Genomic DNA, 20,263 nt, shown 5'->3' on the forward strand with positions numbered 1-20,263 from the left:
TTTGAGAGGAAAACCCACACAAATTCTTCTTATAAAGATTACAATTGAATCATTGATGAATACCAAGACCAAGAACCCTGACCTAGTAGCCACTCCAAGACCAAGACACACGTTCTCTTGTCAAACCTCTTCTTGACTCCTCTTCCACCGAGATCTTCATTATTGCTTTGATACCAAGATCTTCATCACTGCCTTAACACTATTTCCTTTAACGAGCCTCTTATCACAGAGATATGACACCTTACTGCACTTTGATATGACACTGAGACAGAGGTACATATCACTATAAGGTAGCATCTAGTTGTCCCTTTATCTTCCTTCGACTGATTCATCCGAGCCTCTTCATTGCCACTGTGATCCGAGCTTCTGTCTCGCTGTCACCTTAGACTTGTTGTTACTATGATCCGTGCTTCTAGAGGGATCTGATTCTCTTCAGCGTTTTAACACCTATACTGTCCGAAATACAGAGAGACCTTTCTGTGGAGATCTGAAATTGTCTTGCTGTCTTATCCATCCGAAATACAGAGGGATTTGTATTCCCTTTGACTGTGATTACATTCGACCCATTTACTGCACCCATCTGAATCCTATCTGAATTCCTTTTTGCCTTCTCCACTGAAAAACTCAGAGACATGTGAACTTTGTTTTGTGGTAATGCAAGGAGCCTAGCCTCCTATATATAGTGATTCATCCATATGCTTATGAGCCGACTTGAGCTTTGAATAGATGTGTCTCCTTGAGTGGGCCGACATGAGTCATTATTTCATTTTGTAGGCCGACATAGGAAGAGTATTGTGTACTTGTCATTGGAGAGCTATTTAGACACATTATAGACTCAAATACATTGTTATATCCCCAAGAAGGGTTCTTCATACATGACATAAACTCTTTGACTTTTAATGACCAATCCTAAGGCTCTCAATGGGAGCCATCTAAAACAAAATCACTTGCTCATGAAACCCATGAAGCAATATTTACAAAAATAATTTTATTTTCTTCATTGCATCATTTACAAAAGTTACAATTACACGTCATTATGAAGACCGAACCTAGTTAGACTTTTCAACAAGAAACACTGCTGTAATTTTCTGCAGTCAAATCTGAAGTCAACGCTGGTCAAACTGTCCCAAACTCCTCAATTTATGTGCCAATAAATGCGGCCTAGAGAAATCGGAATTCTGTCCCAAAAACCGAGGTCAATGCTGGTCAAATTCCTCTTGGTTTACGCTGGTCAACGCTCTGAAATTTCGGCCTGTTTTAACCCAGAAAAACTCAGCCTCCTGCCACACGTGCGAAGAAGAGAAGCTGCCTCCAAGTGGTACAAATCAAACAAGAGGAGAAAGAGATGATGTGATGTGTGATGAGTGAGTGTCCAAATGAGGGAAGGGTCACTCCTATTTATACAATTCGTTGAGGATGAAGAGACACATCCATTGGGCTTCATGAGCCTACATTTGACTGAGGCCGACCTTGACAATTTGTCCATAAGAAGAATAAATTTATAATTCCATTTCTGCTTGTCAAAATGAGATGACCTTTATATCAAAATTGTACCTCTCCGAAAGAGGAATCCAATGCAATAACCATCTTCATCATATGAGTTGTCCTAAGGTGGAATTTGGCCCTAGTTGCCAATTTTAACATGACTTAAATCTTTAGTTGACATAATGTCAGACATGAGGATGTACGTCATAAAGAATCAAAAACAGTATGGTTTGAAAATGATCACCGACAATTGATAAACAGTAAATTGCGCCTGGATCAGACTTTAAAATTTACATATCTAATAAAAGAAAGTAATAAAAAATAATCTACTCTCAGCCTTGGGTTTCTGAATCCTATTTACTAATATGTTCTATTGTCTTTAAAAAGATCAGTCACAGCCAATCAAAAATAAACCATACCTGAAGCACCATCCATAAAATGCATATAGAATAAAGAAACACAACAGCCTAATTTTGTTCTCTGGGCTTTCTGAAAGAATGGTTATGCATTCGTATATAATTACTCGTTTATGCACTCCTATATAATTACCTGCTCTATTCTGTAGAAAGGAGCCATGTGGGTGTCAAAGAACTCCTTCTCTTCTGCTGCTTTGCTTCCAGAGCCAACCCACAGCTGCAAAACCAAGTACAAATTATGTGAAAATTTATAACATCTAAAGTAAATTTCTATATTCCTACTGCAAGTATTAAACAAATTTTCTGTCTCATTTAAAGGAGGGAGGAATTTTATCCTCCCCACCCAGATTCAATTCCCTCAAGTGACATGATGAGCTTTGAGCTTTGTTATTGAGTCTAAGCAGTCCCTCGAGGCTCGAGGACCAAAACATGCATATTCCTCATATAGAATATAATGATGATATTTCTCATGGAAATATATATATTATTGTGATCGCCAATCCGTGGTCCTGTGAAACTTTTGGGGTTACATCTAGCCGTCACATGTACACATTCCCCCATCCCCACCAGTTCAACATAGGTGGAGACACAGTCTGACCTGAAAAATCTACTCTTGTCCTTTAGGCAGACTTGCATTCATTTATATATAATTCTAGTACAATACTTTCTCTTAATGTAAGCAGCATTTTTGCAAAAGTTAAAATTGTAAGCAGCTACATTATATATGACTGGAACAAAATGAGCTCAGCAACCTCATCTTACTGGAAACATAGTCATTAAAATTTAAAATTGAGAATTAAAGTAAACCTTTTCAGGCCTTGTTTCCACTTCTAAGCGGAGTAACCCCAAAGACAACAAAACAACAACTGTGATTGAGATCCCCAACGCAAGACTTGGATGTCTAGCAACCCATATTCCATGTTTCCTGCAAGCAATAAAACAGAGTGAGCACCACTAATATTTGATCGCTATGGTAGTACAGCAGATAAAACATGCATAATGTGAGAGAAGCACCTATAGTATTTGGAGATATAGCCTTGGATAAATGGCAATGTTGCTCCCTTTGTTGAAATAGGCACCTTTTCATCTCCCTGAAAAAAATACAATTGATTACCATCACTTAACTCAAACCCACTAATATTTATAGCAAACCGATAAGATGCTAAATATTCTCAATTATGAAATCTTATGTCTTGATATATAAACTTTTAAGCTACAATATTCCACAATTACAGTATGACTTGGCAACAAGTGATTCAATTATATCTGCAACTTGTGACAATTCACACTTTGCATGCATGCATCAAGCTCAGGTTATAGCACAGAAACTGACTAGGCATGTTTACTTATTGCCCCTCTTTCAACAACCAAAGGGTTTTCCCAACTTATAATTATATAAACAAATACCTGGACAGGAAGGGTCACATCTTCATTTTTGTTAACAGAATGGAGTTCACTTTCTTCTTCAGTGTGCAATAAGGGCCTCATCCTAGGTGATGCCTTGCTCGATTTTTCAGTTTTGCATAACAAACCCCAGCCAAATACTAGAGAAACAAGTACAATGTACACAATAGCCATTGCAAAATCTAAGCATTTCACCTGCAAAAAACAAACAAGAATATGACATAATCATTAATAGTTAATAACGAAAAGTAATGTTATGGACTTACCAAAAGTTGACACGATTCAATGGGACTGTAAAAGGGTCCAAGTATAAACAAATTAAATGAAAGAGACCTAATGCATCTTGAAGATAAAAATAATTATAGAAGAAACGGAGAATAGAACAAAAATTAGATCAAGGGCTAAATCGCTGTAATATATTATACACAATGTAATAACATAAAAATATATATGTCATAATAATAAATATAATATAATAAATAAAAAATAACATTCCAATATTAAATGACTTAACAAATGATAAGTCAGCCCTCTGCTCAACTATGGAGTGGTATTCATCATTGTTATTCAAATATATTCCTGCACTTGGTATGCATTAACTTTGTAGCTCTGAAACAAGGTGGTATTGGAGCATTGCTTAATTTGTAAGTTATGTTTTTTCTTGGATGATGTAGAATGTGTTTTGCAGTCTTCTTAGTTGCATTCCACTAAAAGAGAAAAGAAACACCTTTTATAGGCTCATCCCTAATGTCCCAAGAATCTTCAACCATTGAACTCCTAGCAAACCATCCTGTTAAAATTGGCAACTAGGGCCAAACTCCATGTGGGTCATATTATTTATGGCAGCTGATATTTTTCGTGGATTCCTCTCACCGAGAGGTGTAGGATTGATCTAAAGATCATCCGATTCCGATATGTATTCATGGAGATATGAATTTATTTGTGTTATGGGTCAATTCGTCAAGGCTGGCTAGCAACCAAATTGCCCCCATCTATCCTCAACGTTTTACTATAAAACGAGGTGGCTTGAAAGTATTTGGAACACACCTCTTGTGATCTCTTCCTCTCCACTTGTCTTTGGGTTTTGGTGGGAGGAGAGATTTTAAGATGATACACTGCCTTAAGAAGAAGATGCCCTAACTCCTAACGCTGGCATGGAGATGAAGGCCTAACACAGTTATAAAGATAGGCTCCACGCTGCCCTAATATGAAAGTCCTAACACAGTCAATGAAGTAACCTTAACGCTGTCATGGAGGACAGCCCTTAACACGGTCAGGAGGAGCTTTAAGGAAGCCTTTATACGCTGCCATAGAATGCTCCAAAAGAGCCCTAGCTGTAGTACTCTTCTCACACAGTTAGACGCAGTCCTATACCCTAGCTGCAGATAAGAATGAGGGCTCTTTGCTATCAAGGAAGGAGCTCCATATTCGCTGTCCTAAGCTGGCCCTAATACACAGCTAAGAGGACTTTTATACTCAGCCAATATAGGCCCTAAATGTAGCTGTAGTACTCTTCTCACACAGTTAGATGCAGTCCTATACCCTAGCTGCAGATAAGAATGAGGGCTCTTTGCTATCAAGGAAGGAGCTCCATATTCACTGTCCTAAGGTGGCCCTAATACACAACTAAGAGGAGTTTTATACTCAGCCAATATAGGCCCTAAATGAAGGCCCTAATCTGCAGCTACAGAGCTGCCCTAGCTGCTGTTTATCTAGCCCTTAATCCGCAGTCAAGAGACCTTAGACGCAGCAGCAAGAAGGGGTCTTATATTGTATGCTTTGGTCAAGTAATGAAGCCGCTGTTATATGTTGCCAAGTTGAATAGCATATGTAAATCAATAAGTACTGACAGCTAGTGATAATGCTGTTCATATGCTTATCTTGCTGCTGAGCTAGGCCACAGGCCATAGCTAGCAGCAAAGGTTTTCAAGGGTTGTCTAAGGGCTGCATTATCAAGTCAGACAGCTAGTGTAGTAAGCAGTCCTATAATGCTGCATTCATTGAAGGACTGTATGAAGGCCAGATGGACTGTGGGATGTATTGCAGTATGCATATAGTGATGATGTAGGTGACAGTGTGATGATGGATGCAGCGCGATGTAAGTGCAGCATGATGGGTGCAGCATAGTGCAGCATAGTGTAATGAAGTGCAGCATAGTGCAGCATAATGATAAGTGCAGCATGGTGTAATGAAGTGCAGCATACTGTAATGAAGTGCAGCATAGTGCAGCATAATGATAAATGCAGCATGGTGATAATGAATGCAGCACACTATTGAGTGCAGCATGGTGAAAATGAATGCAGCACACTGTTGGATGCAGCATGGTTGCTGCAGCACACTGTTGGGTGCAGCATGGTGATGATGGGTGCAGCACAGTGATGATGGATGCAGCATGGTGCAGCACATTGATGATCGACATGGTATGATGGGTGCAGCACAGTGATGGGTGTAGCGTGGTTCAAATCTACTACCTCAAGTGTTGACTTCTGATGTATATGTATTATCTCTCTCTCTATTGAGCTATTGAAGAACATAAAAAGAATTGATCAAGGGTTTCCCCACATTGGGGTTTGTCCCTGGCTGGCGTGACATCTTGTGCCCTCTTGTCTTGGCTTGTTTTATGCGATTTATGTTTATGTTATATCTGCATTTTACTATCATGCTAAATGTGATTGCTAATCTAGAATTGATATTGAGCATGTTGTCACACAGAGTGTCTAGACACCGCGACAGCGGTTCAGATCAGGCGCTGTCACCCTGATCCCCAATCTCTCTGTTTAAACTATCTCCCTATAATAGGTTAAGGGGGGTAGACCCTATGGAAAAATGGAATGAAGAAGAACTAATTGGGAACCAACCAGTTCGGGAGACACAGCAAGACTTAGGATTTGATTAGATTTTAAACGATTGATACCAATGCCTTATGGAGTCAACGATCTTGCTAGGGAAATGAAGACCAAGTAATCAATTAGCAACTGCTGCTTAAATGAATGACTTATCTTATATAAAATGCAATTCTTAAAACTAATGTGAGATGCAAGAATCTTGATTAATTTTAGTTAAATGTCTATTTAAATGTGAATCCTTTAATCCTTTCTGTGTTGAGCCTGATTTCATAGTAATTGGCAGAGAGAAGATAAGGAGAAGCACATTAAGGTGTGATTAATGATACCTCTCCTGAAATTCTAACATACCCGATGCCTCTAGCGCTGCAGAGAGTTGTGGCTCTGATGACTGCAAGGTCACCGTTTTAAGTACTATTAAAACAGGCTTCTCAAGCAAAGATTGATGGATACCTATCTCTCTATCGACCAAGCTTATGCTTGGAAGTAAATTTTATCTATGCAAAGTTAACTTATATGTGAATGCACTAGATGATGGGATGAAGTTAGACTCGAGGATGGGAAAACACTTGTGTCACAAAAGCCCTCAATCACCAAAATTAAATGTTCGCTTTATGGATGAAGACTTAAAAGTAAACTTCTGAAAATATTACAATTAAACCACAAGTTTATTTCAAATCTTTCTGATACAAGTATAGCTCAAAAAGAACAAAAACTTCTTTGTAATTTAATATCAATGTCAATAGATGTTCACAAATACTCAGCTTAGGAAACAAAGATATGTGATCCATTATAATTCCAAGACAAAATTCTTTAACAATCACTTCTCAAGCAAAGATTGATGGATACCTATCTCTCTATCGACCAAGCTTATGCTTGGAAGCAAATTTTGTCTATGCAAAGTTAACTTATATGCGAATGCACTAGATGATGGGATGAAGTTAGACTCGAGGATGGGAAAACACTTATGTCGCAGAAGCCCTCAATCACCAAAATTAAATGTTCGCTTTATGGATGAAGACTTAAAAGTAAACTTCTGAAAATATTACAATTAAACCACAAGCTTATTTCAAATCTTTCTGATACAAGTATAGCTCAAAGAGAACAAAAACTTCTTTGCAATTTAATATCAACTTCAATAGATGTTCACAAATACTCAGCTTAGGAAACAAAGATATGCGATCCATTATAATTCCAGGACAAAATTCTTTAACAATTGCTTGAAAATATTCGCAAGATGTTTAACATGTAACGAGCATTAAATAATTCAAGCAATGACGATCAATTTCAATAGATGCACAATATTCTAGCAGTTAAATTTCTAGAGATCCAAAAAACTTTAAACAACCATGAAATTTAAACGCTGATCAATTCCAATACTAGATTTAAAATGATTTATTCTTTGTGACCCAAATCTAGGAAAATTTACCACTTTCCTATAGTTAACCTTTAGATGTAAAAAAAATTAAGCACGTTTAACTATAGAGAAATAAAAATGTTGATTCCACAAAAGTTCTCTTTTAGATTTTATCCTTAGCACAAAAAAAGACACTAAGAAGGAATTAAAAAATTGACAAATTTGATTTGTCCTTAGGAAAACCTTTTCAATGTGCTAAGTTTTATGAAGCAAGGCTAATGTGGTAAATGATTAATCAAGACTTTTTAAATGTGATCAAAGTAAATCAAAAGATTTAAAAATTTAAAAAAATTTAATGGGCCAGAGGCCACAAAAAATTTTAAAAATCTTCTAATGCTAAAAATTTACTTTGATTTAAATTTCTAGATGGTCTTGAAATCACAATAAAATGAAGCCCTTTCTTTGTTTTTTTATTTAAATTTTTTAGGGTTTTTAGATATTTATATTTTTTAAGATTTTTAAAAAATCAAAGTCAAAATAGAACAATGAAAAATAAAATCAAAATGAAACAAACTAAAACAAAACCAAAATCGAACTTTGATTTTTTTTAATTTTAATTAAACATAAAACAACTTAAGCACTTTACATCTTCATTTTCATCATTTTCCAATCCTCCAGACACTTTACATCATCATTTTCATATCTTTTACATCACAAGGGGAAAAACCCATCTGAAATAGACCCTCACAGACTACCCATTTCTGCGACACAAATATAATCCAGCAGACTAAGCAATTTGTAATAAAATAACCTAACCAAATAGTGAGGATTATTCCCAAATCACTTTTACATAGATTCGATCTATAACACTAGGACTCGCCTAAGATCCCAGTGACAAAATTCATCCCGGCTTTGGGGTAAGGCTGAAGGAAAACTCTGTCGAACATCCGAGAATGGATCAATGAGACAAAAAACCTTCCGGAATGTTGATCGTCACCAGAAAAATAGGTTTACCTAGGCAATTACATACATGACACAGATCTGCTGAGATTATTTACTTCATATACATGCAGAATGGGTTTACATTATAACATGACAATCAAGTTGATGATGAAAGTTGGACGACATGGACACATTGATCAGGTGCAATCCCTTTTGCGAAAAAGGGGGTGTACTGCTATGGGTCGTTGACACGTAGTGGTCAACAAAGCTAATATGGAAAATTGAAGTAAATTTGCTCTCAGCATAGAACATACCTAAAATTAACATGGTATCAAAGGGGAGTTGAAGACAAAGCCCAAGCAAGAGTGGAAGAGAAATCATCGAAGACAGTTGGACAAGGTCAAAGGCTCAATGGGTTCCACATCCCTCCTTCCGACTGAAAACAAGTTTCGTTCATGGATGGAAGATGTCTCTGAATTTGACATTGGAAGAGCAAGAAGTGTTGGATTACGTAAAGGGTAAAATCCCGGAGCATTCAAACAATGCACCAGAAAATGCACCAACTACAAAGAACAAGTACACTAAGGGTGGAAGGAAAGGCAAATGCCTTGCTTAAGTTTGACCATTATACGAAGGAGTGTCTGAATAGAAGGGACACATCACTTGATTATGATAACAATCATTCCAGGAGCATCTCCAATGATCGAAGGAATGACAAGTACAATGGAAAAGGAAAAAGGAACGCTGGTCATCAGGGAAATGGCCGACTCTTCAAGAAAGCAAGGATCTCCAGGTATGAAGAATCAAATGTCGTTTCGGATAAGCAAGAGGAGTATCACCTTATATCAGCCCTCTTCACTACCTCTCCTCCAGACACTTTGGAAAAGTGGTATATTGATAGTGGTGCTTCAAGGCACTTCACCGGACACAAGGAAGCACTCTCTAATCTGATAGAGAAGGAAACAATCATGGAGATTATTCTTGGAGACGATGCCACCTATCCCATAAAGGGTGTAGGGAATGTTACTCTTCAATTGGATCAGGGTATATGTACATGATCTCAAGAAGAACCTGGTGTCCATTTTGGCAATGGAAGACATTCATCGATGGAAAGGTACGTATTTGAAAAAGGAGTTTTTAAAGATGCTTTTACTCTTGAAGTTCAGGGTTGGCAATTTGTATCAAGTTGCGGGAAGTCCAATGGGGACCATGTCAGTTGACACATCTCTTCTATAGCACCAGAGGTCTGCTCATTATGGGGCCCTACCCGATGTGAGTCAGATGGTGAAACGGATGCTTGAATTCAAGAAGAGCATGGAGGTACATGTCCGAGATGTACCAAAGGAAAACTTACAAAGGGACCATTCCCCTCATGTAGCAAGTCCACAGATTTGAAACAACCTGAGGCGTTTGAGATTCATGATCGACAATCTCATGTATGCAGGTTGAAGAAAGCTCTCTATGATTTAGAGAAAACACCTCAGGCTTGATATGAGAGAGGATTGATAGCTGGCTGATGAAGCTGAAATTCACTATGAGTGAAGCCGATCCAAACCATTGCTTGAAGGTTGTGGATGATAGACCTCTCATACTGGGACTGTTGAAGTTTCTAAGTTTACCTAGTTAGAAACCCTCCATGCACTTTATCTGATTTATTCCTGCCTACTTGTTATTTTCCGTAACAAGTTATTTACAATGTAAATACTGAAAATAAACACTAGTCCATGCTCAACATATTACAGATCAACAACTAAAAGAAACAGAAACAAACACACCATATGACACCATTATTTTTGGATTAATGTCCCCGGAAAAACCCAATGTGGGAAAACCAGTGTAGCTATCTATGGGTTTTCTTATTAAGCAATATGAGAGTACAATCTGCATGCCGAAACTGGCCTACCCAACAGAGAATTTCCTTGGCAGTAATACCTCTCATTTTTTGACAAATCTCTTGGCTGAAACCCCAGATAAACCTTCCGGCAGCTACTCAGCACAAATCTACCCCAGAAACCCCAGCGTTAGCCTCTCTCTATACTGCGTCAGCCCCTCTGCCTAGTGTTGGCCCTGCATCACCCCGGATGGGTCTGCATCAACCTTACAATGCCCTACGTCAGCCCTCTGGCCCTTTGCGTCAGCAACGCTGGCCTGTCTAAGGCTTTGCGCAGCTCCTGGCTACCTCTACGTGGCCCTGCGTGAGCCCTGGCTAGCTCTGCATCACTCTCCCCAGCTATTGTGCTGCTCTCCCGGCACTATCTCTGCCTCTCTATCTCTCTGTACTCAAATGCCCCTCAGCTGCATCTCCTGATCACTAATTCTATCTCTCTTAGCAAACCCCGCTCTAGAGAATAGAATGATTGATCACTCTGGTGTCTTCTCCAAGTAACCCTCAAGCCTCCTCTTATACTTTTCCTGTTGACGTCTCAACGGCCGAGATTAAGTCCCTAATCAACGACTAAGATTAGATCTGGCTTGATCCATGTCTTTTGAACCATTCTAACACGGATTCATATTAATACACATTAATATTTTATTTTCCCTAAGTTTAGACTTAAGGATTCCATTAAAAATATTAATTATTTTAATATCTCATGATCTATTTAGAATCTGCCCAAACCCTTTCTGGGTATTGGAGATCTCATGTGCCTCAACCTCTCCACCAAATTTCTTGGCTAGGGCACATCCGATGCTACCCCAAATCAACAAGAACCTTATGAGGGCGACCTCTTTCTAATAGGTGCAGACCCTCTCATTTGCAAAAGTAAGAGGGAGTTGGATTCCGGATTTGGAATGATGAACTACAAGCCCGTAACCACCTCGATGAAGCCTAACTTTAAGAAGTTATGCGGTAGTGATGCAGGACCTGATTTGGGAAATGCCTTTGAGTTTCATAAATTCATACTAGCATTGATGTTCTTGGTGAACTCCCATTCGGATATATGTTTTGCAGTTAGCTTGTTGAGCTCATATATGGTTGAGCTTCACTAGACTAGTGCCAAGAATCAATTGAGATATCTTCACGGCACAATCTCTCATGTATTGAGATACACTTTCAGAAATATGAAGCTGCATGGTTATTTTGATGTTTAATTGGGCAAACAATGTGGAGGATCGCAAGAGCACTTATGGGCGCTGGTTCTCTTGGGATTCTGCTTCGATATCCTAAATAAGCAGGAAGCAGGAGTCAGTTGCTTTGAGCACTGCTGAGGCCGAATACATAGCTGTGAGTATGGCCTCGTGTGAAGCTGTCTGGTTGTGGAAGCTCTTCAGTGAGCTATTTGGACACGTGTTGGATATCATTGTGATCTTCTGTGACAACCAGAGGGGGATTCAATTGCTAAGGAATCTTGTGTTCTATGATCGCTCCAAGCATATAGACATCAGGTACCACTTTATCTGGGATATGCTACAACAAGGAGCAAGGAGGCTCCTTCGTATTGAGACTGATGTGTAGGTCGCCGATATTCAGATGAAGCCCCTGGGAAAGGTCAAATTCTTGACTTTCCGAGAACGACTAAGAGTTGTGGAGAGGCTTTCTCCTAAAGGTCCTATATAACATGGACACTGAGCTCTGGGAGCTCTAGGGGGCTTGGGTTTACTTCGTGGAGCGATCAGCAACCATAGGGTGAATGGTTCAACCTTCCCCTAGTGGTCTGCTATGTAGGCAGGATGAGTGGTTCATCCTTCTGCTGAGACACAGTCATAGTGTGAGTGGTTCAGTGTTCCCCTAGTGATTTGTTGTGTACAGAGTGAGTGGTTCAACCTCCCCCTAGGATACCCGATGGCGACATGTAGGCAGGATGACTGGTTCATCCTTATCCTGCTGAGACATCCTACCCATGCAGTCTGGGACTCATGGATAGAGTGGTTCATCCTACCTCTCATCTGGCAAAAGAGTAGGGAAATGAGGATAGCGACCATAGTAGTACCGATGGACGCATAGTGTAACTACTGTACTCCCTATGCTAGGATGATATTGATATGGGATCAATTAGAACTGACTTCAGGTCAGTAAGAGTGATATAACTCGCTCTCTTTTGGAACTGATTTTGGATTAGTAAGAGTGGTATGATACACTCTCTTTATTTGGAACTGATTTCGGATCAGTAAGAGTGCTATGACACACTCTCTTTATCGGAACTGACTTTAGGTCAGTAAGAGTGGTATGACACACTCTCTTTTATATGGGACTAACTTCGAGTTAGTAGAGGATGGTATGGTACATTCTCGATCACTTCTTCTTCTTCTTAGTTCAGCAGAGCAGAGCAGTGTAGGGCACTGATGGCTGAGATAGTAAAGTCTGGCAAATGGATTAGCTGATGAAGTTCTCCCTAGTTGAGAGGGAGTGTTAAAATTGGAAACTAGGGCCAAACTCCATGTGGGTCATCTTATTTATGGCGGCTGATATTTTTCATGGATTTCTCTCACCGAGAGGTGTAGGATTGATCTAAAGATCATCCAATTCCGTTATGAATTTATTTGTGTTAAGGGTCAATTTGTTAAGGTCAGATAGCAACCACATTGCCCCCATCTATCCTCAACGTTTTATTATAAAAAGAGGTGGCTTGCAACTCATTTGGAACACACCTCTTGTGATCTCTTCCTCTCCACTTGTCTTTAAGTTTTGGTGGGAGGAGAGATCTTAACATGATACGCTGCCCTAAGAAGAAGAGGCCCTAACTCCTAACGCTGGCATGGAGATGAAGGCCTAACACAATTATGAAGATAGGCTCTACGCTGCCCTAATATGAAAGTCCTAATATGAAGTAACCTTAACGCTGTCATGGAAGACAACCCTTAACATAGTCAGGAGGAGCTTTAAGGAAGCCTTTATACGCTCCCATAGAATGCTCCAAAAGAGCCCTAGTTGTAGTACTCTTCTCACACAGTTAGACGCAGTCCTATACCCTAGCTGCAAATAAGGATGAGGGCTCTTCGCTGTCAAGGAAGGAGCTCCATATTCGCTGTCATAAGCTGGCCCTAATACTCAGCCAATATAGGACTTTTATACTCAGCCAATATAGGCCCTAATCCACAGTCAAGAGACCTTAGACGCAGCAGCAAGAAGGGATCTTATATCGTATGCTTTGGTCAAGTATTATATGTTGACAAGTTGAATAGCATATGTAAATCAATAAGTACCAACAGCTAGTGATAATGTTGTTCATATGCTTATCTTGTTGCTGAGCTAGGCCACTGGCCATAGCTAGCAGCAAAGGTTTTGAAGGGTTGTCTAAGGGCTGCATTATCAAGTTAGACAGCTAGTGTAGTAAGCAGCCCTATAATTTTGCATTCATTGAAGGACTGTATGAAGGCCAGATGGACTGTGGGATGTATTCCAGTATGCATATAGTGATGATGTAGGTGACAGCGTGATGATGGATGCAGCATGATGTAAGTGCAGCATACTGTAATGAAGTGCAACATAGTGCAGCATAATGATAAATGCAGCATGGTGATAATGAATGCACCACACTGTTGAGTGCAGCATGGTGAAAATGAATGCAGCATGGTTGATGCAGCACGTTGTTGGGTGCAGCATGGTGATGATGAGTGCAGCTTAGTGATGAGGTGCAACACAGTGATGATGGATGCAGCGTGGTGCAGCACAGTAATGATGGATGCAACATGGTGCAACACAGTGATAATGGACATGGTATGATGGGTGCAGCACAGTGATAAGTATAGCATGGTTCAGATCTGCTACCTCAGGTGTCATCTTCTTAGAGAAGATCTCTGCTCTTATTTTGACAAGTCAAAATGTTGACTTCTGATGTATATGTGCTATCTCTCTCTCTGTTGAACTATTGAAGAACATAAGAAGAATTGATCAAGGGTTTCCCCACATTGGGGTTTGTCCCTAGCTGGCGACACATGTTGTGCCCTTTTGTCTTGGCTTGTTTTTTGCTATTTATGTTTATGTTCTATTTGTGTTTTACTATCATGCTAAATGTGATTGCTAATCTGGAATCGATATTGAGCTAATATGGAAAATTGAAGTAAATTTGCTCTAAGCATAGAACATACCTAAAATTAACATATCCACAACCCCAACCAACACTAGTACCACACAAAATATACAAGGCATTACAATGCCTCGATCAAATAATGAACAATGTCAACTTAATGTCAGGCTACGTATAAAATTTGATCTAACAAGTAAACAAGCATGTATGAGTTAATTGAGTTAGTTAACAATTAATACATGCTCAGCTACTTTTGGGAGGTATCTTTCTGTCCAAAGAAATATACATAAATTCATCTTCCATAGTGAAGAAATCATCTCACATTGCACACAAATTATTTTTTCTTCAATCTCTTTCCTTAGGATGTTATAAAGACAAATTGATGCCAAGACCCTACAATAATGGTAAGCATTTTGAATTGGAATCAAAGACTTTGAAGAAGACCAAGATGGAAGTGAGAGACCAAAATCACAAGAAAAAGAACAAAATTGTGCAAGGGAAGAGATCCTATATGTTATGTGTTACCGCTAAAACTAACAGGGGTCCTAGAAGGGGATCCTAGAGGGACAACTGCTAGGTCAAGGGCAACAATGGAGCAATAGCCCACTGTCACCTCAACTAAAGCTCCCTACTCTTTACGGACTTTCACTGATGGGAGGAGACATGGTATGAAAGGAATCACTAGGAAGGATGGATCTATAAATGGATAGTGTGACACCCAAAAGGCCTATTCACAAGAGAGACTCAAATTGTGGCTTGCTTGCTTGAAAAGCAAGGTGTCAGGCTCTCTAAGAAGGGCCAAGGGGATTTCAAAGGCTAGGGTTTGTGAATAAGACTTGCGAAGGAGATAGCTAGTCCTATAAATCCTTGAGAAACTTGGTTTTCAAGTGGTCTTTATGAAATCAATTTCGATAGGAAATGGGACCACACAGGACCAAGTGGACCTAGAATTAGGTCAAGGGGATGGAATTGATCAACCAAGGGTGTGCTTGACCTAATTGAAGAGGAGAAAGGGATTGAAGGAGGAATTTTCTTTGAATTTGATGCAATAATCCTAATGAGGTAACTAGCCAAAGAGAACCTAGGGCAAGAAACGGTCCTCGAGCTAGGGCTTGCAATATCTCGAGATCCCACTGTCGAAGTTGCTTCAAATTTGGAGGGCCTCTAGAGAACACTCCAGCGCAGTTGTGGACCAAAAATCTAAGTAATTGGATGGCTAGATTGTGAGAAAAGCGATGCCCTAGGTGACCTATGTAGGCTAGGCCTAGAAAGAAAGAGACAAGGTGAAGAAAAATATTCTTTAAAGCTAAGTCACCTGACACGGGGATTCAGGACACGTAGGATTCGAGATTCGTGGTGTCGAATTCGGACACGCTGACCCCCCGGAACAGGACACGTTATATATTATTTTATTAAAAAAAAAAAAAAAAAATATATATATATATATATATATATATATATATATATATATATTAAAAATTAGATATTATCATATTTCTTACACAAATTTTAATTAATGATACAAATTTATTGATTTCAAACATAGATCTTCATCTATAGCTATTAGCATGCATAGTACATAAAAAAATTCAAATACATGTCAATCTATTATCTATTTCTTATGCTTGGCCCTCTTGCCACCACGAGAAATGTCTAATTTTTTAGTCTTGTTGGAAATCAGGATCTTTGTCATTAATATCACCCTCTACGCATTAATATCCAGAGGTATCTTTGTCATTACCTCTGTATCTGTATAGGGATCTTTGTCATCAATATCACCCTTTAAGCATTAACATAAGATAGAACAAGCATAGCATGTCAAGTCAAGATTTTGTTTGAGTGATGCGTACATTTTTAGGAGGCTCATGATACAGGAGTTCGACAACCAATGTCACTAACATCAAGGTACATAGAGGGATTGGTGTTCTTGATTAAATACGAGTTCCATACCCTAATACATGACAAAATTCAATGGAAACATTGCAATCCCCCAATCCTAAAATCCTGAAACACTGATAAGTCTGCTGGATTTTGAATGAAATCTAAAATTCTACTTTCTCCATATGAAATCCAATGAGGCCGGAACCACTCTCAAACATCCTGAGTCATTTCATGGTAATGTTAAAAATTTAAGTAAAAGGATGAAAATGAAGATTAAGGAAAATGTCACCTTTACTTTAAGAATTTAACATTACCATGAACAGGACACGTTTCCCAAAATCGTGACACGACCTCGGATTCGACGTGTCGGAAAAGGACACGACGTGTCATATGATTTGGACACGAATCCGGACCGAATCGTGTCGGATTCGTTGGATTCGGGATTCGTAGGGGGTTTAGGACGAATCCGATGACTTAGCTTTAAAGTGATCACCAGTGGAAGACCAGTGCCTAGCTCTTTCGGAGAGATGGAGTCATAGATAAATTACGGTTTGGTTTGATTTCTACTTGTCAAGGAGGCCTAAAAGACAACTTTGTTGGGCATTTGGGCTTAATGGAAGTAGCTTCAAGGTCATTTATACTTCATTCAACAATATTTGCTGACTTATCAAGACAAGGACGTCTTTAGGAACATTCATTCATTCAAACATGGCCCAATCATGATACAACACTCTTTAGAGATTCAATTTCCACAATTTCGTTCCAAGAAAAGCAGCAAATTAACCCTAGAATAGCGAAAATCCTAATACATGAACGCAGCAACACAAATAATCAAAATAACATCAACATAGTACTTACATGTAAGAAGAATACATCCAATCACCAAGATATGTCAATCATAGAAGCTCCAAGACAAAGAAGAATAACCAAACATCGAAATTCATCCATTTATCCAAAAATCCTCCTCCAAAGAAATGTGAAATTCTCACAAGAGCTAATGATCAATCCAAGTGATGATGAATGAGAGAGAATGCCTCTCTTCTATTTATACAATCCTCTAAGGGATTCGAATGGCCTAATTTGGACTAAAAATGCCCCTAGAATAAAATAATGTGCATAATAACAATACTTTTGGTGACAAGCCCACCAAACTAGCTCAAAATCAAAAGAGTAAGCCTCTCAAGAGGTCGAATGATCAATAATACATGTCGTTGGGCCTTAGAGGAGGCCTAATGAAGTCCATAGATGCCATAATGTGAAATAGGACTCCCAAAATTAGTGGACAAGGGGGTGGACCCTTGTTCTTCAAGTAATAAACCTGAGGTGCTCCCAAGTGGGTGTGGTGGCACACAAGTGTCTTGATGGGTCTCCAAACAAATCGAAAATGCCTGTAAATAGTCTGCAACAGCTAGGATGATGGTATAAGTGATGCCACATCATCATATAGGTCCTGGATCATTTGCTAAATGTATGGTGCAATTGTGGAGCCGGTTGGGCATGGTGAACCAAGTGCATCCTCCTCGTTCAATAGGTGAACCATGAGCAATCTTTGAATGACTGTGGGGATCCATGGAATGTTGTCTGTTGTTGTGGAGGCCCATGGCTCTCTACACATACCCTACTTGTGCCAATGTATCCCTCTAGAGGGTCAAGACCTCGTATAGGGAGACTGAACCCAAAATGGAAACCATCTGCAATCCTGCATCAAATCCAATGCATCCCCAATCATTCCAGCATACCAAGTCATTAAAAAAATCAAGTAAAAGAGTTTATAAATCAAGAAAACAAGAGGGCACTTCATAATGGCATGCGCTTCCATAGTGGGCTTTAACATGTGCTAATATCTCCAAACTCCAAATGGAGTTAACGAAACATCCTATTAGGTGGTTTTTGCTTCTAAAGGGGGTGGCATGTCCATGGTACATCCTTCAAATGGTGGTGTCATGTGGCATAATGATGGAACGGAGTAGAGGATGAAAAGGGGCAACCTAGATCACATGTCATAGTACAAGGGTAGCTAATAACAAGGAAGCCCACACAGTTAAATAATGTGTAGGAGGGAGCAATCGTGGTACATGAGTTACCCCGACCTTGATTTTTCCACCCTTCTGCATATGCCTTTTACCTTTTATGATTTTTCTTTGGTTAACTGCTCAGGGATCTAGGTAATGAGAGCATGATGTGTAAAGTATAACAGTGAATACCCCCTTTTAAGGTGGGGTAGTTCATCGCCCAATAGGGGTTGGGACAATCATGGGTTCCTGAGTGATAAAGGAGGCTCATCTAGGGCCATATAGGAACCAAGGTGATGACCATGGAATGGGGGAGAGATCATGTCATGGCTTTTGCCCACGTGCTAGATGTTTTTGTCTCAGCCATCTTTTGCATTTTGTGGTACAGTTCCCTGTCGAATGTGGCCTATTATGCTTTTTCTTTTTCTTTTAGCAACATCAACATCCGAGCATCATTCGAGGTCTGACCCAAGGTATGGGCAAAGGGGAGGGGGTGGCTAACCCTTTGTAGACCAAGTGCAGGAATGTGGCCCCAGGTGGGAGGAATGATGAATGGGGTTGTAATGAGTAGAAGAGGAGTGACATATGCGGAACAGGGAGCGAGACCATGCAACCAAAATCAAGGTTTCCCATGTAGTACCATCCCAAAAGCCCAAAGGCTAGTAAAAGAGATCCCATGGGATTAGGGTTGAAGGTTAACATCCTAAAAGAGACCTAGGAGACAAGAGTACATACCTAGTCCACTCCTTCCGTTGAATCCCCCCATTAGTCCCTCCTCAAGAGTCTCCATGATAGATAAACTAAAATACTCAATTACTAAATGACAAGGCTGTGAAAATTCCAAAGTCTGGAATCCTACTACAACAACTGATTAAGTTTCTTCTATTTGTTCAATAACTTGAACAAATTATTTACTGCATCCTACAGTAAATATCGAAACTAATACACTGCAGCCTTCACAAATACAATATTGTGAAAGAAATAAAAACATTGGAAGAATAGATGCACACACACAATAAAACACAGTTATTTTTGGACCAATGTCCCAAGAAAAACCCATTGCGGGAAAACCGCCACAGCAACTGAGGGGTTTATTATTATGCAGAAGTAAATCTGAGTACAAATCTATGGAAGCTCAAATCTAGCTTTCCATACAGAGAAATAAATTACAGGAAATCTAGAGAGAGAAAATCTCACTCCCACTGGTGATCTGATATTGACCTTGGCTCAAGATGACTTGCCCCTTGTTGCCTTTGCATTGCCTCTACGTCAGCGTACGCATATAGGCATCCCACAACTTCAGACCAGCATCTCTCTCGCTAACTGATCAACTGCTCTCTGGAAAATTGATCCTCCTAGCCTTCGGGCTCCCACTCCGGCTTCTGGCACTGAATTTTGACTTCTCCTCAGCAAAATACGGATCTCCCTCTGAAGCTCTGCACTGCCTCTCTGTGGCACTCACTGCCTCTCTGCTATGCACTCACCGGACTGGAGAAACTTCCTTCCGGCCTTACTATCCCTACCCATCTCTCATTGCTTCGACTTTACTGAATCACTTCCGGCAGCACACAATTGTTATTCAAGAAAACAATTTCCCAGCAAAATCGAACTCTATAAGTGTGTTCTCCAACCCCCATCGAATTTATTTTTATAATCTCTCGTTGAGGCTTCAACGACCAAGATTAAAACATAATCGAAGGTTAAGATTAACTAGAAATCGATCCAAGTCTTCTTATAGAAGATTCTCACCATGACTTAATTAACACCCTTTAATTAATCAGTTTTCCTAAGTTTAGACTTAGGTATTGTTGACCACTACGTGTCAACGACCCATAGCAGTACACCCCCTTTTTTCGCAAAAAGATAGGACTTGATCGATGTGTCCATTCCGTCCAACTATCATCATCAACGTGACTTCTAAGATGTTATGTAAACCCTTTCTACATGAGTATAATGT

General features: G+C 39.5%; 1 protein-coding gene across 2 annotated transcripts in view; it reads right to left on the reverse strand.

Annotated features, from left to right (window-relative positions):
- LOC149237701 (uncharacterized) overlaps positions 1-20,263 on the reverse strand; it is a 492,469-nt gene that overhangs the window by 327,987 nt on the left and 144,219 nt on the right. For both annotated transcript variants that reach the window (XM_089372754.1, XM_089372755.1), the window contains exons 8-11: positions 3,309-3,500; positions 2,916-2,992; positions 2,709-2,826; positions 2,035-2,118 (exon numbers count right to left, since the gene is read on the reverse strand). In XM_089372754.1, the coding sequence (XP_089228880.1) occupies positions 2,035-2,118; positions 2,709-2,826; positions 2,916-2,992; positions 3,309-3,500 (471 nt within the window). The remainder of the gene's footprint in view (positions 1-2,034; positions 2,119-2,708; positions 2,827-2,915; positions 2,993-3,308; positions 3,501-20,263) is intronic.

Source organism: Pinus tabuliformis, chromosome 8 (assembly GCF_031772625.1).
Source record: "Pinus tabuliformis cultivar Carrire ecotype Pingquan chromosome 8, CPIR1, whole genome shotgun sequence".
Classification (NCBI taxonomy): Eukaryota; Viridiplantae; Streptophyta; class Pinopsida; order Pinales; family Pinaceae; genus Pinus; species Pinus tabuliformis.